At 37.0% G+C, this 23,842-nt stretch overlaps 1 protein-coding gene across 1 annotated transcript in view; it reads left to right on the top strand.

Annotated features, from left to right (window-relative positions):
• CNX5 (co-factor for nitrate, reductase and xanthine dehydrogenase 5) overlaps positions 1–23,842 on the top strand; it is a 268,770-nt gene that overhangs the window by 132,814 nt on the left and 112,114 nt on the right. Inside the window, exons 4-6 of the mRNA XM_089792002.1 lie at positions 3,992–4,056; positions 4,258–4,332; positions 4,653–4,731. Coding sequence (XP_089648128.1) covers positions 3,992–4,056; positions 4,258–4,332; positions 4,653–4,731 — 219 coding nt within the window. The remainder of the gene's footprint in view (positions 1–3,991; positions 4,057–4,257; positions 4,333–4,652; positions 4,732–23,842) is intronic.

Consider the following 23,842-nt stretch of genomic DNA (forward strand, 5'->3'; position numbering starts at 1 on the left):
CTGACATGGGCAAAGTGTCTTTGAACCTCTAAAATTGAACCTTGCAGTTCAAGTTCAAGGTTCAAAGTGTGACAAGGACGTTATGAAAAACAAGCAAGGGTATAAAAAGTCTAAGTCCAAAACATGGGTAACATATCCAAAGAAGGCGGTATTACTTATTAGTAGAATGGAAGATCCTTAAGATCCAATGACAAAAGTCATGAATTTTCTTACAAAGCTCATTAGAAACCAAGTCCAGATGAACGAAACCCAATGGCTTATGCAAGAAACATTACTAAAATTGGTTGAGGGAAAAACAATCTGAGAACAAGTGGGTGTAGCAACAACTCTGTTAGGGGAAGGACAAACCATCAACCTTCTTGCTCTCGACCTTTGATACCAATTTTCCCTGCAAGGACAGAATGACCACGTAGAGAATGGGATCCCACCTTCCAGGAAATGCAAGAATAACTTTGAGAAGATTGGAGGAACGCGAATATGGAAGGTGATATAGCCTACAGAGACTACGCTAACTTGAGAATGAGATACTCTAGTGGGGGAAATAATGGTTATTGTAATGATGACCTCAAGAGGAAGATAGGCAAAGTGAACTTATCACCATCCGATGGATTTGGATCAATCTAAGCACAAGCTTGGGTGTTGAAGGAAGACACATATTTCCAACTCAATCCAATGCTTGAAGAAGCAATCAATTTTTTTCACTCCAACTAGGAGTTATATAGGAATGGTGGCATCATGGCTGGTTTACTCTTGGTCATGATCAAATAACCTCTTATGTTGAATTTACGAAAAGACTCATAGACTGCTCTGATAGAAAGGATCTAGAGCTGAACTTCAAAGAATTGACATAGTTGAAACAAATTGGCTTAGTCGACAACTACATGGAATTCTAGACACTAACCGTGCTGGTTGCCGACATCTCAGATAGACGACAGATTGTGTTATTAATGGATGTGCTGAGGGAACCCTTGAGAAGTTGGATCAAAGGTTTCAACCCTGGCACCCTCAATGAAGCTATAAAAAAGTTGTGTGACATGGCTACATTGTCTTTCTCCAAGAATTATGCACCCTCTCCACCACCTTTACTACAAGAGGACAAAGATAGGGAGATGGCTCAGAAAAAGTCTTTGATGGATGAAGACTCACAACAAGAACTTCAAAGGAGGAAACTTTGCTTCACTTGCAGGGAGCCTTGGCAATTGGGCCACTGCTGACTTGGCAAGGGAAAGATTCACTACATTGATTTGTTACCTGACAATAAAGTGGAAAGTCCAATCTCCAAAGTGCTAGGTGAAGAAACTACTGAGGTGCAGAGAACCGCTACACTCGTGCAAGGAGGTTTGTTTGGTACCCTTACTACAAAGGTTTGTTTGGTACCCTTACTACAACTTCTGAAAGTAGTATCTTTGGGGCCTGTGACACTTTACAAAAAATGAGTCACAACCATGCTTGATAGTGACACCACACCCAATTTCATCAATTCAACATTGGTCTCTTATAAGGCTTTGCATGCAATAGAGCATGGAGGATTTGAGGTTAAGGTAGCAGGATGAACCTTGTTACCTTGCACTCACGTGATCCCACGACTAAGCATTACCATGGGAAACTATACCCGTACATATGATTTCTTTGTCATAGATCTGGTTGACATAGATATCATATTGAGCATCTAATGGATGGATATCCTTGATCAATATACTCGAAGTTTCAAGAGGATGGATTTTTAATTTGAGACAAATGGCAAGAAGGTTTTGCTAAACGGGATGTCAATTAGAGGATTGAGGGCAGTCACAATCAAGAAAATGGAGGCCATTTTTAGATAAAATATGACTCAAGAAGGTAATGTTGACAAGGTGACAGTGGATATTTTACCCGAGGCATTTATCCTTAACCCCTTATTTCAATCTAGTAATGATTGGCAGGCAAACCGTTGTTCAAGTACCCCAAAGACACTTTTACATGCAGTTGATGGATGGCTATATATATGACAATAGCTACAAAGTGATTGATGACATCATTTACTACGACGACAAAATCTACTTGATACCTGATTCCAAGCTGAAAAGGTTGACCGCAGGAGGTTTCCCAGAATTATGTTTGGGATTGCTTAAGGAAAGCAATGTTTAGGATAAGAGGATTGTAATATCCCCATTATTAAATAAAATAAAATAAAAATATTTTTGTATTTGGGGTCTCGATCGATTTATGTATATCTTGGGCCCATCTTTAATTTTCTGTAGATGTAGATGCTTGTAGTGTATATTTTAGCATGTTGTTTCTCCCTTGGGAGTTTTCCTTCGACATGCCATATATTTCTGCTAGGTTGGATGTTGTAGGTACACGACTTGGATTATGTTTATTGTATTGCGAGTTCCATTTGAGAGTTTTGCTATAGTTCCCTGTTTCAGAAGTGAAAGACCTTCCCTATTTGGCATGTGCAGTTTCAATGTGGATTTACCTTCCCACCCTATTCTTCTTGTATTACTCTGTTATGGATTTGGCAACTCTAGAATACCATCTTGTTTGGATTTTTCAAGTTATTCTAGCAACAATATATAATGTGTTTATTTCATGTGCAACCCATACTACGTCTATTATGACAAGTTTAGTTGTATCTGAAGGTTTGTGGAGTTACTTGAAGTAATTTCTAAGGGCCACTACTTGATGCATACGACAACTTGTCATACCTAACACTGTACGGCCTAGCCGCCACTACCATTCCATTGTACGCATGCGACTTCCCTTTGGCCAAAGACTAATCACTGTACGACTAGGTGGAAGGACACCATATGACAAAGACACCTTACAAACAACCTTGGTTTGTTGTATGACCCCTCTCCCATACGCCCGTACAACGTATGGAAGATCACTGTAGGACCACCAAACAACCATGTGTGCCTGATTTCTAGACCCTGTATGGATGAAATCATGGCACAAAGAGCTTGGTTTGAGTTGGTGCTAGAACATTACAAGGGTTTTTTCAAAAAACAATTCAACGCAGAGTTTTTTCTTTGATGTACTAAAATATAATAGAAAAATGAATTGAAACGTAAATAAATAATGCAATTTTTGGTTGAAAAAATGCAAAATTAAACTGAAAATTAAGCTCCCCCTCTTAAATCAAATTTGAAATCAAACAATAACTCCTTCCAATTGTTTGTAGATGCCTCTTGATGCAGAAAATGTTAGTGTGAAGATTCTTAATGATGAATTTTTGCTCTACCTTCTTGCCAGTTTCCCTACAATGCACTCAAACTGCTCTCAACTCTCTTTTCTCCTCCTATTTTGCCTACAAAATGAAATGGCAATGCTTTGAGAGGTGAAGGTATTTTTATGTTTTTTATTTTATTTTTTCATTCTTATTTATGCAACTGAGTCTAGGTAGTGGGAGTCGCTTAGACTCAACAAGTTTGGCGAGTCCACTAGACTCAGCAAGTGTTCTCCAATTTTGGCCAAGCTCAAGTCCAAGAATCTGGGACTTGCCAGGGGTGACTTGACTTAGGTCTCGTTAAGTTTGGGCGAGCCCTGTTTCTCTGCTTCGGATAAATGATTGAGAACCATGATCATCCTATGTATTTTCTGCATTCTATAATAATTGAAAAGAATCCTAGTTATATAAAATAGCATTTTGGAGTAGTATCAGAGTTGTCATTATTGAAGGTTTGCACTAGGGTAGTCTCTACATCTTTCTGGTTTTGTTTGCATTCAATTTGTCTGGTTTAAAATTTAAATGTTTCTGTTATCCTTTCTTATAGGAATCCTGTCCTTAATTTGTTTTCTGATTGCATTTTTTTAGTTGTATTACAGTTGATAAAAAGTTAAATAAACAAAAAGATAATTTCTACGTTATGAAGCAGAAGCATTCTTAAAAGCATTTCACATAATTTTCTGACTTATATTTATTCTTATGATGTTTTTACTCTTTATGTTATTACTGCCCTTTACTCATGGTGAAATCAGCATTTTAAATCTTTTGTTCATTTTAAATTAGGTAATTCATACGGAAGCAAATATTGGAAAGTCGAAAGTGAAGTCTGCAGCTTCTGCATGCCATGCGTGAGCCTCTTGTCCTTGCTACTTAATTTAATTGAAGAATAGATAATTTCTTGTTGGTTCCATTAATTTGGAAACCAAACTATTGGAATTAACAATAAGTTTGGATGTATATCCCATTGTTTCTTGCATCTTTCTTTTGCTTGTCATAACCCCCTAAATGACACCTTTATCAATTTGGGTTGTCTGTCATTGTATGCACAGGATTAATTCTGCTGTCAAAATTGTTGAATACACAGTTGCATTGAGCTCTGCAAATGCATTGGACATTGTTGGCAAGTATCCTTATGAAATTATCACTTAGTCTGACCTAAAGATTAGTGTTTGCAATTTTTTTGTTTGTCTGCTGTTATACTATCTGTAATAATCGCTCTTCTGAAAATCTACCTATTTCTAAGATCTACTTTTCTTATGTTGCTTCCACAAATAAATTATATCTAAAGATTGGGTAGATTATTTTCCTGCTTTCATTATTATACTTGTAGTGATGCCAACGATTGTTTTTAAGAGAGATTTAAGCTATCTTAGTTTTTGTGTTATAGCTCCTGTCTGAATTGGTATGGTAGATTCAGTTGTTACTGCTTAACACATTTTGTGAGATATGACATAGTTGTGGATGCAACTGATAATGTAGCAACTCGCTACCTGATCAATGACAGTTGTGTGATCTTGGGAAAGGCATGTAAGCTTTATTTTCGTCAATTTTGTTTTTAATGAAGCAACTCATGAATATATTGATGTAGCCATACATTTCTTGTTTTTATTTTTCAATTTGTAACATGGATACATTAAAGTGTAATTTTAATGCAGAGATAATAAATTTTAATGCATTTGTATGAGAATGGTAGATTTTAGTGAATGCAAACTTTGAACTTTGGTTAAATTGAAACTGCTTATGCACATCTATAAATGGTCGACTTACCATAGATTCATTCAATTTACCAGTTTGGGAGAGTTAGATGGGACTCCCAGTCAGGACACCTCATCAGGTTCGTTTGGGTGAAACTTGGTAAACTCAGTGAGACTTGGCAAGACTTGCAAGTCTGACCAAGGGTTGGTAAGTTTACTATAATTGAATTAGGCAGCCCAAAAACTTGAAATAAAACCTAAATTGGAAGACCGTTATCAAAATTCCCAATCTGATTGCATTTGGATAGGAGGTCTGAAACAGATAGCATAATGTTGCAATCATTTTCTAAAATAGATTTAAACCTCAGAAATTTAGAACACTAGAGATAGGAAATCTCAATACTTAGAACTTTTTGGATTTCAACTAATTTTCAGTGTTGTCCGTACATTTTCTATGTAATTTTTAGCTTGAACCAATATAGTAGATGCAAAGCAAGCTTACAAGATGAATTTAGTGGCTCACTTTGAAGGTTGAATTAAACTTGAACAAGTGATTTTGCAAGATGTCCTTATCTATAGCCTTATGCTGCCAAATCTTCAGAAGACAAGTCAAACAAGGAGGAGTATATATTTAATCAACCATTCTTTTTTTTCATTTGACTCCTTGTTGATGCATTGGTTTTGATTCCATTAACCTGAGGATGGAAGCTCTCTAGGTTTGGAATTGGAGGACAAAAACACCCCTGCTTTCCATAATCACATTAGTAAACGAAACCCCTGATTCAAACTCGGGGCAATCTCACTTACGGATTGCATATAGGTTTTACTGGTGAGATTTTCCTGATGAAGTATGCAAGAGCAAAATCATTCATAATTTGTAGCGGCCAAACCCCACAATTGTCTAAGGTATGATTGGTGCAAAGGGTTTGTCAAACAGATTATAGAGATTGTCAAATTCAAGGTGGATTTATTATTAACAATTCTGGCATAATTCTCAATAGCGATTCCTGATTACTAGAAATAATAATCTATGTTTGGAGGGTAGGTAATCTGAATTTCACTACTCTGAAAGTGGCGATTACTCTGATTCAAGGGTTCTATAGAGCCGAGGCTGTGTGTAATGTCCCCATTTTTCGCTGGCATCAGATTTTGAGGGATTAGCCAATTATTGTGATCCTTGTAGGTTAATTAGAGTGGATAGAGGGTCTTCTAAGGCAGAGGCTTGGCTAATGAAGGTTCTTGTCTTCTCCAAAAATCAATATGTTCCAGTTTGGACTTCGTTTGGCTTAGATTGGACTTTGTTTTTGGTCAGTTTCATGTACTTACTATTTATAGTAAGAACGGGGTTGATAGAGATGGAACCTTACTATTTTTAGTAAGACAGTTGAATGTATAGTGGAAACATTGGTTGCCCACTATGTTTAGACGGAACAAATAGATAATAAGTATTTGATGAGGTATTAAAATTACGAAGGCATTAGTGATTACTTATTTATGGTTATATAATAAAGTTATGTTATTAACTATTTAAAGTTTTAAGGGGCTAAGGACACTATTAGTGTGCATTAAATATATCATTAAACCAAGAAGGATATAATTTTATATTATAAAATTATTTGTGCATCAGAAAGCAAATGTATATGTCATTAATGTGACTTATTGGAGAAACCCCAGAAAATTGAATCTCGTGAAAGAATTATAAAAAAGCCAAAGTAAAAATGGATTGATTATGCTATTGACAATTTCTTTTGATAATTTGTGAAGAGAAGATTGGAGACAAGGGTTTCAGATTTCAAGCTTGAAGAATTGGGATTATTTCTAAGTTATTGAGCATAGTGAATTGGTGAAACACCCAACGAATTATGCCAGGCGTTGGCTTCATCTAGAGGCCAAAAATGAATTTATTGTTGCAAAATTAAGGGTTTAAATGCTACGTTATTTTCTAGAAGAGTTTGCAAAGGTTGAAGAATTTCTTTATTGCAGATTGCAGCCATTATATGGACCATGGTTGGTATTTTCAGAGAGCTGCAGGCTATTTAGAGGCAACGGCATTCATTTAGAGGGCAAAGAGGCCTGTTTTGACCTGGAAGTGTCTATGTTCCATGATTACATGCATTGGCAGCAAGATATATTCAATTTTTGAGAGATGCTATCCATTTTAGGGTTCCATCATACCTGTGTTATCCTTCCAGGTACTGCTGTAGGTGATCATTTATATCAGACTCTGGAATTATTTAGAAATTTATATTTAGTCAAAATTCTCAGCTAAATTCATATCAGTATTGTCCTAGAGTTTGCAAGCAATAATGAGTATTTAATTGCATAACATAAACTTCGATGTAATGTCATATCTTATCTGTTCATATTCAGCATAATAACTTTCATGGCAAGTGTTTGTGAAAATGTCTATTGGCTATAGATGCACAGTAAACATGTAGAGATCATATGTATGCATTCAAATGTTAAAAAATGATTGCATTTGTATTTGAGTTCTTTGCCTGGATTTCTGAATTATCATTTGTTAGCTTTTAAAATTCATTTGAAAACATTTCAAGCAAGCAAAAACAATATGAAAATAAAAGACCGCGAGATAGAGCTTGCAAGCGAAGTGTTTGACAAAATGTCAAACATCTAAAAGTGAAGCAATCCGGTGCTTGTCAGAGTTAGAACTAGTTGGGGTTCTTACCCTGTGATTTCTAATTTGTGCTAAGTTTTGCTGGTTGTGATTCTTCATTTGTCATAGATTCGTCCAGAGTATGCATGCATCACAAGTTTCCTAATATATGGACTTTGCAAATCAGGTGGTTCGTAATCCTTAAGCACCACCAATTGCAGTGATTGTTTTTGTAGAGCTTGTTTTTTATTTTAAAAACTAGGGTTTGATATAAATCCACAAAATCAAAAGAGTGAAGAAGGGTATACTTGCCAGTAGACAACCCTCACCTAAATGCATGAAATGTGTTTACACAATTCACATTCCATTGACAAAATATAATAACCATAGATGCAAAACTCACAAAATACTTGTTGAGGAGAGGAAAACTACTATTTTTCTAGGTTCGATTGTGTGCAAATGTTTTTAACATCAAAGTTTCGGATCAAACTCCATGATCCATCATCAAGATCCAAGAGAACATAAGGAAACTAAAACTGGTGGAATGCAGATCCAAAACTCAATAAAAAGGTGGGGGGAGGGGGGAAGGGAAGAGGGAAGAGGGAATCAACATGCTCACCAAGAAAGACAAGAACCCTCATACAAAAATAGCCAACTAGAAACCACAAAAAATGCACTCCAATGAAAAATATCCACGCGCTTAGAAACATCAATAAGAAAAAATAAATATAAATATATAACCTAAAATTAAAAATAATATAAATATAAAATATAAGAACTTTTTATGTGTTTTTGGCTTAGATTTTGTATGAAATTTTTTAGCATCATCGTTTCGGATCACACTCTGTAATCCTTTATCCGTATGAGAGAGTGCAAGGTAAAACATAAGATAATCCATCATCAGGATGAGTGAGTGCAGGGTAAAACATAAGATGGATCTTATGTTTTCATCTTATGTTTTACCTTGCACTCTATAAAGACCCCAACTGGGTATAACTTCATCAAACACCAAATATCTCTTATAGTTTAATCGTTCGACATTTTGTCAAACAATTGTCGTGCATTCTTATGTCCTGTATGCTCAGATTGATAATGGTTTTTGAACAAATGTAAATGTGAAGGAAAAACACTGAGCAATGCTGAGAAATATCCCACTGGAATTGTAATTTATTACTGTATGAACAGCTACAGCTGATTGGAAACAATGGCATGAACAGGCTTAATTAATTAGAACTGGTCTGATTTGCAAAATTCAAATGCAGCAAAGATTATTAAATTCCAAACAGATTCAAAAGACAGTAAGGAATATGGTTTGTTAGCTTGCCCAGCCACAATGTGCATTACCAGCATCAATGATGCTTCTAAAGGCTTACCCGCTCAGAGTGTTCTAAATTGATTGCAGCTCAATCACATACCCCCAGAATTGAATCACATCTATCCAAACCCAATTGGAAAACACTGTTGTAACTCCCAAACTGATCACAGGTATGATAGGTGATGACAACCCTTCAAATATAGATCGCAGGTGCTAAGGGAATGGAGTCCACTCCTTCCAGAATTTTTTCTGAGCTTCAGCAGTTAGCTGTAGATGAGTATATAGCCAAAATGTGGCCTCCCAAATGATGTACAATGACTGCAATGAGAAGTCAAAACTCCAGTATGCAATGGAAGTTGATATCCGACCTTTAATGGAATTACCCTCAGCCAAACTAAACCAGATTTGATGAAAAGGTTCACAATCAATTTGTCCTCCAGGCTGAAAACGCTAACTCCAGATTGCAGCTCTTCTTAGACATGTGTCACAGTAGAAGAGGAAAGGGCAAATTATTTACCTCGGCATAATTTGCACACACCAACACAGAATGCTCAGAAATATAATTCCAATCTCCTAGACACAAATAATCTCAGATAGGAGATTTAACCCTTGAAACCAGTATACATCAGTAGTGACTTCAAATGAATCTTCAGAAACTCAGAAACTCTTATACTTCAGCAAGGGCTTACAATTCAGAACTTAGGAAAAAGCCACAAAGGCAACCAAAACAAATATATATTCAAGCGTGCTTTTCCCAAGTAAATGAGCTCTCACTTATAATCTTTCATTGACCAAAGTTTCCTAAAAAAACTCTACTTCAGAAATTGTGGAAGTTTCCCAAAAGAACTCAACATTTGAAACTTACCAACATACTTTTTAGAAATATCACTTAATGTCATTATTATAATAATATAAACATTATTATAATAATGCAACTTAATAATTAATGAATAAATAAGAGCCCATGCAATTATTAACTTAATTTACTGTAGGTGACGACCAACTGCCAAAGCCACCCACTGCACTATAAAAAATAGACCTACTAAAAATAGTAAATCTACAGCTGAGACTCCCAAGACACCCTGTCAGCTCATATGATGAGCTAACTCCATCAACTACATGGACTTGCCAAAAATGGGGACATTACACACTCTCACATCTTGATGATGGATCACAGAGTGTGATATGAAACGTTGACGCTAAAATTTTTCATACACAATCTAAGCTATAAATCTTATGTCACTCTCTCATCCTAATGATGGATAATAGAGTGCGATTTGAAACATTGATGCTAAAAATTTCACACACAATCTAAGCAAGAAACACATAAAATGAACTTTAATGGATTGTGGAAATTTGATGATATTGATATAATAACTTAATAAAATATTAGCGAAATAGCATGTACAATGTAATGCAAATTAACAATAACAATATGAGAAAGAAGAAAACCAAACACCAAAGATAGAGAAAGTTAACTAAATAATAAAAATGTCAAAAAAACTAATAAAAGCTAGGAAAAAAATACTCAACAAAGGAATTTAAAAGATAAACAAAGAGTTATAGTTGATATACATTATAATAATTAGTTAATATAACTAAATACTATGTATATTAAGTATAATGCCTAAAAAATGAAACTTAATAAACCTATTGGAACAACATACGAAAATACAACTATATTAACTAAAAAAGTTAAAAAGTAATGAATCAACTATATAAATTAAAAATTGAAAAAAAAAGAAATGCAATAAACTAAACATACTAAATAACATAAGAATAAATGAACTCAAAAAAGAAAAGACAAATAGAATAAAGAGAGACTAAACACTAAAATAAAACTAGAGAAGACTAAATAGATAAATAACTAACAAAATAAACCTAAAGCTAACCAAAAAACCCATAAAAATGAAGCCCAAAAACAAGAATGATAAAAATAGAAAAGAGAAAAACAAAAGGAGACTATAAATAAGCAGAAGACAAAAAAGAAGAAGATTAAAACAATAATAAAATTTAAAAGTTAGGCAAAAAAAGAAAAAAGAAAAATATAAAACAAAAAGGGTGGGGGTCGGGGGTGGTTATCCACAAGTCAACAAAAATAAAGAAAGGAAGTGTACTTTGTGCATGAAACTCAATGCCTCGTGTTTCAAACTTTCAAGAGAACCCATCACTCATGAAGCAAAATGTAAATGGGTTAGACAAATAAGCTACAAAGATGGAATCTGAGAGCACTACCCAATGAGAAACGAAAATAGGAAAATCAATGCAAAAGAGACACCAAAAAAGGGGCAATGAGCAAAAGGTAGGGTATTGGGGAGGGGGGGCACACAATGTATACATGCGCGTGAGAGAGGGGGGTGGGGGTTTGGTTGGCGGCAGGAAGATAGGGGAGGGACTGAGATGAAGACCAAGACGATGAAGGAAAGGGGGGTGGGTTTAGGAGGTGGGACGAAGGGGGTTCATTAGGGAGGACAAAAAGGATGCCAAGATTTTCTTAGGCTCCAACCATCATCACTATTGAGATTGGAGGGGTTATTATTGACTTCAATTGTTTCCTTGAGCTTCCTTTAAATAAATTGCCTTCCTTGAACACTATTTGAGTGTCCTCTAAGAAAATGTGCTGCTTAGTGGGCGAGGAGTGATCAACTAAAGTAGATTTGAGAGTACACTCATGCTTGATGGTTGCGTCGTGCTCTTTAATAATGGTATTTGACAGGTAACTAGATTCACCTATGGATGGGATGCCATAATAATATAACACCTTATAGACCCCATACTGTAGAAGGACATCGTTGGAGTCTTTAAGGAGGGATGCACTTCTTTAAGGTGAGCAAGGGTTTGAATGCTACTCAAACCCTTTTTAATCAAAATCTTAGCAATCTTATCAGAGATACCTTCAATATAGGGAACAAAAATCTAATAGCTATGATAGAAAACACTAGCGAGTTTTTTTGCTTGGTGGGTTTTTGTAACTTTTTCTCGCCAAAACGTTGCCAAAAACTCACAAAGTCTTTACTAAAAATTTGTTGGCTGTTCAAAACTACTTGGTGAGCTTGTGTTGAATACTCAACTGTAGTAGTATAATAGAGTTTTGGACGCAAAAGTAAGGTTTATTTGCTTTTATTTGCTACTCAAGCAACAAAACGCCTCCTTTTTTAATCAAAATCTTAGCAATGTTATGGGAGATACCTTCAACATAGGGAAGGGGAATTTAATAGCTCTAGACAAAAACTCGTGATTTTCTACTCAATGAGTTTTTATGACTTTTTCTTGCGAAAAAGTAGCCAAAAACGCGCAATTTTTTATACTAAAACTGCATTGATTTTTCAAAACTACTTAGCAAGTTTGTGTTAAAAACTCGGCTGCAACTGTATAATAAAGTTTTGAGGGCAAAAGTAAGGTTCATTTTGTTTTTATTTGCTCCTATTTGCTACTTAAGCCGCAAACCACCCTCCCAACCTATTGCGAGGTCATGTGCAAGCATTTTTATTGATTTGAAATGGATTTGGAGAGTCGTTTGAAGCAAACCTAGATTCTCAAGTAGGTTTTTAGATTCTCTTCTTTGTAAAAAAAATCATTTTCTCCTTTTTGTGGCATTTAGGTTTGTACAAACTCAATAGTAACATTTCATAAATACCCTAAATTGCTTTTAGAGTGTAATGAACAAGTTATGACACCATATTTAGACAAAAGTTTCCCTATTTTTTCATCATTTTTGGAAGAATTTCATCTTTTCCTTAAAGTTCCAAACCCTAACACATTTTTTTTTTTTTTTTTGAAGTTTTAACTGTGCCTAAAATTATATAAACTAATTTCATTTGTTTTCTATTTTTTCATTAAAGTATTAATTGTTGATTTCGATTTGTATGTGTAGGTTGATTGATAATGGCAAATAGTGAAGGATCTGATGGAGCCTTGATTTTTGCAAATTAGGGCCTCCATTTGAATATCCTCTCAAATCTTTATTTCATTATTTTGCACAAGCCCATTCTAAAATATTATTTTCATGTCAGCGTGACATCATGCTGCGAGATGTTTCAAAGCCTAGTTTGTCAAGGACATGCATATCCTAATATTAAGACCCTTAGGTCATGTTTTTGATAAATATAATTCCTTGTCAATATACTTGTTCATTTATAAATGTTTATGACATGTTCTGATTTGTTCCATCTTTTATCCACTACTTATATTCAAAACAATATGTTGCAATACAACAAAGGCCATGTGAATGGAAGAGCTTGTTTGTGTAATCTAGAATGGGCATCCTTAGGACTCTAAAGAATGGTATTGAGAAGAGTTTGACTACATTGGCACAAAGGAGAATCTAGAGTATGTCATTTGTGATAAGAGTATTGTCACTAATGGTAAAGGACTTTATAAATATGAACAAAGTATATATATATATATATATATATAGTTCGAAGTTGAAATAAATATGAGAATACACACTATCATAAATAAATAGTTGGCTGTATCTAGCGAACTTAACTATTATCAAAATCTTCGGATGCAACATGAGAGTTATGTAGTAAAAGAAAGAACAAAATGAGAAACTTCTTCGTAATTCTTGGTTATTCTCATGATATTTGAATTGCAAAATGATTCCCAATGTTACATGGAGAAGAGGAATTGCAAATGAGTTTAAGATTCAATAAAGAGAATTTTGTTGTGCTTGTGCTTGACAGTCCTTTCTTCTACTGTAGTGTGTGGTGCGAACATACCATGGGAATGCAGGCCTTCCAACCTATAGCATTGAAGTTTATCAAGCATTATCATAAATATTTTGAACTTGCTATCCTGAGTAGAAATTCAATTGGTGGCTACAATTGTTTCTCATCTAAATTTTCCAAATGCAGTTGTTCAACATTGCAGTATGGGTGATGATGTAAATGCTTTGTTAAGGACAACATATATCATTCTCTATGGATTAGTGTGAAGGGAGCAAGCATTCCCACTGATTCTTATTCATGCCATGTAGTTTGGACTCCTCGTTGTTGCTCTCAATCTGACTATTCTAAAAGGTATATCGTAGATATAGAACATAGCCACTTTTTACCTACCGAAAATATAGGATTCACATGGATCATTTTTTAAAAAGCCATTATATTTTTCAAATTCAATATATACTCTTTGTACCTAATGCTAGGTTTTTCATCTTGTAGGTGATAATGCTCAAAATCCAACAATAAATAACTCGCATTTGAAAAGAGGAACTCAAAATATTAATAAGGATATTCAGGAAGAGATTTAAGTCAACAAGGATCGCGGTAGGATTGTCTTTGAAAAAATTCAAAATGGTGCAAGAAAGGTTGTGTATATAAAATCCGGCATTCAAAAAATGGGAACAAAAGTCACCATAGGATATGTCGAGCACATCAAGCATCTCCTTCATTCATGATATTGGAGAATATATTTTTGCATCACGTGATGACCGACTCGGGCAAGTGGAAATTTGTCAAACTTGAAAATAAATCTTACACAAGAATGATGAGAGTGATAATGTTTCAGCGCTTATTACTTTCCAAAGGGATCAAGTGACGTGTTTATTTTGTACTTTGCCGTTGTTTGAGACTATGAAACATGCCATTTATTTAATCGTTGGCCTGACTAAAACAAAATTATTTTAACTCATATTAATGGCTATTGAGTCTTAGTTTTGAAAAGGTGTGATGGTTTGGAATCAACTTCCATACTCCGTCAAGAGCTTATAAATATTGATGCCAAAGTTTAACTAGGCATCAAGTTATTACTCTCGTTCTTACGTGAAGAGATCCTAAAAACATGGCAGTATAGGTAATAGTTGTGCAAAGTTAAGAGAGGATTAATAGTTTGCAAAATGGACATGTATGTTTTATAAATAAAAGGGCATCTTGTATTTATTCGTTGGAGCAATAGTGGTTCCTTGTAAACAGGATCGGTCCGTTGTAATCATCTGCAAAGTGGTGAAGTGCTTCTATTTCAGTTTGTTCAAGTAAGGATTTTTTTTACTGTATGTAATGTTCAATAATCAAGGTGATTAAGAGATATATGTATGTTTCTTGACCCTTGTTTGATTAATCTTCTATTTGAGGAAGTTAAAACTCTTTCAGATTAACAGTAAATAGCATTGGTGATTTAATCTCTTGCATTCTGTAGGTCAGAGCAGATGATGATATTGGAACAAATTATTGTTTTTCAAAAGTGTACCTAAGAAATCTGCATTACATTGACCCTATTGCCCTTGTAAATAAGGCATTGGTTTTTACATTTTATGTTGTGATCTTTTGATATATAATTTGAGTTTTGGAAATTGTTTTTTATCCTATCTTTTCAAAAAATTAATCTATTCATTTTATTACTATAGTAAGCATCCTTATTGTTTAATATTTTTACTTTCAAATAATTACATTCGTAATAATTACAATTTCAAAATACTTAAGTCTTAAAAACATCCTATTTGAAGCATTTTCGGCTTGAAGTAATTAGTGAAGCTTTGAAGTCAATACACTTTCAGCATTTTCACATACCTTTTTAAAGTGGTGCAAATTAAAAGATTCCTTATTCCCTTGCCATTTAGAAGAGTTTTTGTTGCAGTTGTGATCAGATTTATTTGCTTTAAGAACCATTGAATTCAAGAGATTGGTGTAAGATTAGGCGCAACCACCTTGGCCCTGCAAAGCCAGAAGTGTAGAGGACTTGCATCGAATCGATCTATCTTGTTAAGTTGCTCGATCCCAACACTGATTTGGCAAGGCTCATAGGATTCCAATTAGTGTTTTTGGGAACCAACAAGATCTACAATAGGTTCAACCTTAGAGTATGCCAGTGCTTTAGTTGACACATGCCCATCGGGATATGTAGGCATGCATCCTAAAAGTGTTAGAAATAAGGCTTCAAAGCATGCCTTTGAATGACCGAAACATAATGTTGTAATTTGCATGAAGTGTGAAAAAACAATTTATTGAGGCATAAATCGCTTGAAATACCACCTTGCAAGCATCACAAAGCATGATAGGAGGGTCTTTGATAAGACCACAAATGAAATTAAAAGAGGAAATATTGCCTTGCGGGGAGCCCAAGAAGAGAAATAATTGTAAAGGGAAAGGGCAAACCTAGTCATGAAAGCAAGCATAGCCAAATTTCAAGGTGTTACACTCAACTTTGAAGAAGTACTTGATGGCATAGTGGGTTCTCTTTGTGGCCCTCCTATCCACAAATCCACTACCACCTCTGTTAGCCGACTGGATGGGTCTGGCGGTGTTTCTGTAGCTGACGGATTGACTGTCGGCAGTGTTTGTATTTTGTAGCCGACAGGTAAATAGTTTGTAGCGGATGTAATGTTGTGGCCGACGGAACCCTTCGGGAAGGTTCGGCGGTAGTATTTATATCTCATCTGGGATCATTGTAAATCATTCATCTACTATTGCGAATAATATTCTGCTATTATATTCCATTGTCTGTATGCGTTCATTTACTTTACTTGTACAACAAACATTTGGCGCCGTTGCCTTATGAATCTGGAAGGTGGGAGGAATGAAGATTAATGCCAAATCAGCTTAACAAAGATCAGAATAAGTTCAAGGAAAAAGATGGAACCCGTACTGCGCAAGAGAATTTAATTCTGGCACAGCAAGCCGAACGCCGACAGAGATTTCAGAAGATTGCCGACGGAAACCGGAGCACAGAAGAATTGTTGGAGGAGACTCGGCAGCGGGTGGAATTGGTGGAAGAAGCACGGGATGAGTTCTTGAAATTGTGTTCGCCGAGGGAAGAAAATTCAGATAGAAGAGCATCAACTCGCACAGCTCGCAGTGCCGAGAGAGCACGAGCGTGGAGTGACCTCTTCGTTCGGGATAGACTTCTGCGGGAAACAACTTCAGAAGATCCTTCTTCTTCACCAAGGTTCGCAGCTGTCGACACCTCCGGTGTGGGAGAGCAATCCGCCGGTGTGGGAGTGCAGTTTGCCGGTGTGGGAGAGCAGTCTGCCGGTGTGGGAGTGCAGACCGTCAGTGTGGGAGTGCAGACCTTCGATGTGGGAGTGCAGATTGCTGGTACGGTAGTGTAGACCTCCGGTGTGACAGTGCAGACCTCCAGTGTTGTGATGGCGGGACCCAAAGAAAAGCTGCCGAAGTTTGAAGGCGATGGTACCGCTGACCCCATCCGACATTGTAAGACATGTGAGACGATCTGGCGGGCAAATGGAATCACAGATGCCAACGAATGGGTCAGGCAATTTCCGGCAACCCTACGGGGTGTGGCGATTGATTGGTTTTCGGATACGGATCCACAAAAGCTGGATACCTGGGATAACATGAAAAAGGAGTTTTTGGCGGAATTTAAACTCTTGCGGGATGATAATGAAATCGTAGCTGAAATTTTCAATACCAAACAGGGGAAGCACAAAACTGTCCGCATCTACGCTAGGAGATTAAAAGACTTAATAAACAAAATGGAAAGCAAGCCGGCGGACGGATTGCAAAAAAGATGGTTTGTGGATGGCCTACGCTCGAAGTTGCCGAGGAAAATGAAAATTGTAGCACCGTCATCATATGTGGACGCGTATAACAGAGCACTGGACCTTGAAAGTGAGCAGAAGACAAAGAAGAAGAAAACTAGCTCCTTTGATTCGGATGACGACGAGCCTGACGGAGATGATAGTAACGACGATGAAGGCAGCAGCAAGAAGGTTCGTGACCTACAGAAGGATATGGTTCGCATGATGAAGGAGTTTAAAAACATGTAGAAGGAGCCAAAAGGCAGTGAGCTGTGGTGCACGGAGTGTAAGACAGATGGGCATACTAAAGGATCGTATCCAAAGAACCAATTCTGTGACATTTGTCAGATCATGGGCCATTCGACAAAAGAGTGCCCCTTTAACATGAAGACAAGAGGATCTCCGCAGGTGTTTCTCACACAGGAAGCTTCCCTGTCGGGTAGTAGTGGAAACACGAATACCGCCAGTGCTACATCAGGAGGATACAGGAATAATAGCAGAGGGAAAAATAACAACAATACAAATAATAACAATAATAATGGGAGCCGAAGTCGAACTCAGTATGATGCAAATGGACGGCCGATCGTTCAATGTTGAGCATGTAATTTGTGGGGTCATTTTGTGCGGGATTGTACAGTGGCGAACACACCGAAATTATTATGCAGATGGTGCGGACTTGACGATCACGAAGATTCCAAGTGTCCAAAGGCTGGAGTAAACTTGATCACTGTTGGCACGGATGTAGAGGAGGTTCTGGCAATTACATTGAGGCAAGCGGAGGAAAAGAGAAAAGTGGGGGAAGTGCAGGCGGAAATTGCAAAGGCATCGTCGGCGGGGACATCTTAGTTGAAGGACATCATCGGCACCTTGGCAAGGAACTTCGCAGAACAAAACATTGTACGACAGATCTTACAAATAGAGATACCGGTCAAGATAAGTGACCTCCTCACAATGCCCCAGTTACGGACGACCATTCTGAATCATGCACCGTTTTCGAAAGCAACGGAGGACACAGGAAGGGACAGTATGGAAGTGATGACAACAGACCCAATGCTGTTGGCACTCACCTCCGAACGGCATCCGACGGTCGTTGAGATGGGGATTTTGGGAAATGTTTTGACAGAGACAATTGTTGACGGAGGGTCCGGCGTGGATGTCTTACCGGAGGATACCTGGAAGAAGTTGGGGAAGCCGACGCTGTGGCCACCTAAATTCTAGTTGCTCACGGCGGACCAGTACGGGATCAAACCGTTAGGAACCTTGAGGGCACAACCGGTAACCATTGGTACGCAACCATTTTTATTGGATTTCGTAGTCATTCCATTGAAAAGAAAAGGATATGATGCTATTCTGGGACGGGATTGGTTGGTGCAAGCAAAAGTAAAACATGATTGGAAACGAAATACCTTATCAATGGAGCGCGGAGGCAAAAGATTCATAATTGACCTGCACACGCAAATGGTTGGCGAGGAGGTAGCATCGTCAGATTTTGACAGTGAAGGCGAGAGTGATGATGAAGGAAAGAGGAGAATGGAACCGGATGAAGAAGGAGTATTGAGACTTGACAGAGGATCGAATGACGACGATCTAGACTCGGTGAATGGCCTTTACCATTGGCAGATAGAAGACTACGAACTCTTTCCGAGTTGTAATATGCTAAGGGTTGACGAAGGTGAGAAAAAGGAGGAAAACGAATGTCAGGAGGAATGCAGGGAAGCGGAAGAAGGAAAAGCTGCCATGGCTGAAGTTGAGGGGAAGAACATACAGTCTGAACACAGAAAAATGAAAGATCCCATTGTTCGGTACATGGTGAATGGACTGCGCGGAAAGAAAAGGTTACATCGTAGTATAAAATTAATGGAAGGGCACCGATAGCAAGGAAATAATCTAGTTGCGCGATGACCGCAGGTACAGTGGGTGACGGAGGTGGCACAGAACAAACGTAAGGCGTACGATGGTCAGAATGAAATCAAAGTGGAAAAGTTTAAGGCCAGATGGCTTGGACTATATCGGATCCGAGAGGTCGGGGACAATCGAGTGGTAAAGTTGGGAACATTGGACGGGCAAGAGGTACCTCATGCAGTCAACGAATCCTACCATGCCAGGAAGATGCCGTCATCGTCACAGAATGATCAGATGATTCCCCTAATGTCGTCGTTGCAAAATGGTGACGCTTGGAGGCAAAATTGAGGTGCTGTCTTTTAATTTAATTTAATTTTTTTCAAAAAAAAAAAGAGTTAGTAATTGTCTCGTGGGTAGATGCAGGTGTTCGGGAACATGTCCCGTGGCAGAGGTTCGTAGGTGGCTCCCACGGACATGTCCCGCGGCAGAGGTCCGCGGGTGGCTCCCGCAAACTCTTCCGTTGGTGGCTCCCGCGGACATGTCCCGCGGGTAGTCCCTGCGGACTGTCTCGCGACAGAGGTCCACAGACTGTCCCGTGGGTGGCTCCTGTGGCAGATGTTTGCGGACTGTCCCGCGGGAGGTCTTCCGTAGCATGATCTATCTGTCTGTTTTCATTGCCGTAAGAATTGTTGAGCTTCTCATTGCCGGAGGAGTGGTTTCAATGAAAGATTGTTGGAATTTTGTTTCTCATTTGCGGACGAGATATTGTTGAGTTTGTGTAGAAGATGGGTGTGCGGGGTTTTCTAAAAAAAAAAAAAACGACAACAGAATCAAATTGTTTAGAATGAGTTACAGATGATGACAAAGGAAAGGGGACGCATCCGTGGTTGCCAGAAAGAGTGCAGAATCGGCAGAAAATGGCAGAAATGGTGTGTTCCGTGCTTTTTTGTGTGGGTTGCGAAGTGCTAATTTGGTCTTGGCGGCGACCCCGCCCTACACTGCGACAGTGAGCAAACCCGGGGCGCTGCCCCAGGACCCTGCGGGGGGCGTTGCCCCCTGGACCCCCAGTCGTTGTGGATATTAGTCGTGGGAATCTGACCAGTTGAGAAGAGTTGAAGTTGCTGCAGGCATGGACTATCTGTGTACTAGAGGCAGTGGGAGCAGGTGTTGGCTGTGAGGCTGCTTTGGTGGATGCGTAGAGAGCTCGGGAGGAGCTGATCATCCAGTTGGAGGCAGTGCAGTGACACTTGGCTCAGGGTACCGAGGAATTGAAAACAGAGAAAGCAACACAAGTGGCTATCAAGGTCAGCTTGAGGATACAGTATTGTGTTAGCAGAGGCTACAGATGTAACGGGATGAATGTGGAAGTGATGTGACAGAAGCAAATTGTTCTTTTTGTAGTCACTCTGATAATGTATTTTGTTTGTTAATTTGTCTTAGATATTTTGTAATTGTCGTCCGGAGACGACTTTTCTTTTTGGGAGGGATGGTGTTAGCCGACTGGATGGGTCTGGTGGTGTTTCTGTAGTTGACGGATTGACTGTCGGCAGTGTTTGTATTTTGTAGCTGATGGGTAAATAGTTTGTAGCGGATGTAATGTTGTGGCCGACGGAACCCTTCGGGAAGGTTCGGCGGTAGTATTTATATCCTGTCTGGGATCATTGTAAATCATTCATCTACTATTGCATTGTCTGTATGCGTTCATTTACTTTACCTGTACGGCAAACAACCTCAACCACCACTTTTGCTACTTATAGTAGAGCGCCATCGTTAGTATTGTAGGTGTAATGTATAGCTGATTATTCTGTGCACAAAATTACACTTGAGGCTACTGGATGGAATAGGATGGTGCATTAGCAAGTAAAGATTGTTTGTGCTGATTTCTAGTATTTCAACAGCATCCTTTTTAATGTGGCAAAAGATCCATATTGGCTTAATTTGGTTTCTACAATGACTGTGGTGGGAAAAGGCTACAAGGCGCCTTCTTATGCAAATTTGAGTGGGAGGTTAGTCTAGCTGTTTTACTTTTTGAATGTTTTTTAGTTTTAACTTTTAGTTTTGAATCTTGCTAACTTGTGTTTTGATTCTTAGAGTGTAGACTATTTTTTATGTTCCCTTTCATTTATTTATAGTAATTAGTAATCAGTAATTTTTGTTGAATCTAAGTTATTTTCTTTATCAAAATTGAGTAATCAAGATTAGTTTCACTTTGCAGGTTTTAGGTTGCTCACAAATGTCGTTGACTGGGCAAAAAAATTGCTGGAAGAGAAAAGATAGAATGGATAAAATTTGAGTGCACTATTCTTTTTGATGGTTGGATGTATGACAAAGTTGCACTTTCATTATATTTTTGCTTTTTTTGCAAGAGTGATGTAGTGTTCTTGAAATCAGTGGATGCCTCCAATGAAGTGAAAACTGTTGAAACTTTGGCTCTAATGATGGAGCAGGTCGCCATGGAGGTGGGAATTGAAAATGTGGTGCAAATAATAATCGATAATGCAACATATGTGGAAACTGGTAGAATTCTCCAAGAGAAACAATGTGCACTTTCTTTGGACACCTTTATCAGATTAGAGATAGAGAAATTTTAATTTATTTCTTCTTTCGGTAAGTAGTGACTGAAATGGTTTATTGAATTAATCTCCTTTTGCAGAACTACATACATACATACATACATACATACATACATACATACATACATATATATATATATATATATATATATATATATATATATATATATATATATACATGAACAAGGGTGCCAATTTGTAAGTATAATATTGCTGTTTGTAAGTAGGAAATGCTATATATATTAGTCTCTGCATATAACTTGTAATAATACTTATCAATTTCTGTATTTCCCAAGGTGCAATGATGTATTTATTATTCCCTATCAGGACATGACTCATGCAGAGACGTCTCTACATGAAAATGGTTCATGTAGGGACATGCCCTTACATGAGGCATGTTCCCTCACCAGTTGGTGCCCACAATTCATAACGACATGTATTATGACATGTTAATGATTAATGATTAAAGTCAATTGTTGTCGGTATTGACGGTGCCAGCAAGGAAAAACGAGGACTTTGATTTATATTCATTTGTATTGCATTGGGTTAGATTCTCATGTTTATTTTTTGTATAGTATCGACTTCATACAAATGATTAACGTTATCCATTTTGCAGTTTGATAATCTACAATAAACAAGAAGTAATTATTATAATATATTTATTAGATGAGGAATGATGCAAGTATAACACACACACACACACATATATGATTATCTAATAAATATATATAAATATTTCACATAAGAATAATAAGAAAAGGAAAGATAACAATGCTCAAATATTTAATTTCATCAATTGGAATTATCCGACTAAAGCTACAAATCATCAACATGTGCAACACATCCTTGAACTTCTTTTGGAGGACATAGGAAAACTAGAATGGATGGTTGTAAAGGTTGCAAGGAAGATCACAAAATACGTCTATAATTACTCTAGGCTTCCTTGGTTGATTAGTGAACCACCTATGAGGAGTTAGTAAGAGTAGGCGTCACTAGGTTTCCAATGGTTTTCATAACATTACAAAGTATTCTTAGTTCTTTGACGACTTTGAAGCAAATTTTTGTCATTCAAGCATGTCTAGATTGAAGTTATTCTAGGAAGCCTGAAAGAGAGAATGATGCATGCATAGCCTTTTCTTCGGCAACCTATTTGCACAAAGAGCTACAAAGATTGTGTGAAGGTGATTTAAGATTTTAAATATTTAATTTTTTTTGTATTCAATCTGTTGGTTCCCAAAACTGCAAATTGAAATCCTACTAGCCTTGCTTGCTCGATGCTAGGATATCCAATCGGTTAAGGCCAACTTGACGAGATCGATCAATGTGATCCAAATAACCGGCACTTTCGGCTCTGCAAAACCGAGGTGGGTGTACCTGATCCTGGATGAAACACTCAGATCCACGACGCTTATAGCAGATAAATTAGAACACAAATGCGATAAAAGCTTTCAAAATGGCAAGAATTATAGAAAGCTTTAAGATTGCAAATTATAAATTAAAAATAAAAGTAAATAATTGTATGAATTTTTTAAAATAAAAGTGATTATTACAGATGAATGCAACAAATGAATATATTAATTCTTCAATAGAAAGAAATGAAACAGTTGCCAGCATATGGATTATGGATTAGGAGTATAAGACCAGTGCCTAATTAAACGGGCAATCAGAGTCAACATTATAAGTTGAGACATACAACTTTATAAAGTTTAATATATTTAACTATAAACAATTTTAATAATTTTGACGTGATGGATCAATTACATAAACACAATTTAAATTAATCTAAAATGCACTTTAACTCTTGCAGAGACAAATTAGACATAAATACAAAAATAATTAAATATTTCACAATATTTATGTTTATCTAATTTAAAATGCAATAATGATCCAATCCATTTATCTGAATATTAAAATATTTATAGAAAATAAATAAAAAACATTTAGAAAGGACAACTTAATAATAATTTAAACTCCAATGCAAATAAAAATAAATACGCTTACAGATTGTGCCGGAAATAAAAATTACACGTAGAGACACTCCTTACGGATAACTTAACAATTTATAATTAAAACTGAAATATAATTTTGATCATAACTTTGTCATGCACTATAATCGTCCGCTC

Source organism: Cupressus sempervirens, chromosome 7 (assembly GCF_028749045.1).
Source record: "Cupressus sempervirens isolate cs-2001-9-10 chromosome 7, ASM2874904v1, whole genome shotgun sequence".
In the NCBI taxonomy this organism is placed as follows: Eukaryota; Viridiplantae; Streptophyta; class Pinopsida; order Cupressales; family Cupressaceae; genus Cupressus; species Cupressus sempervirens.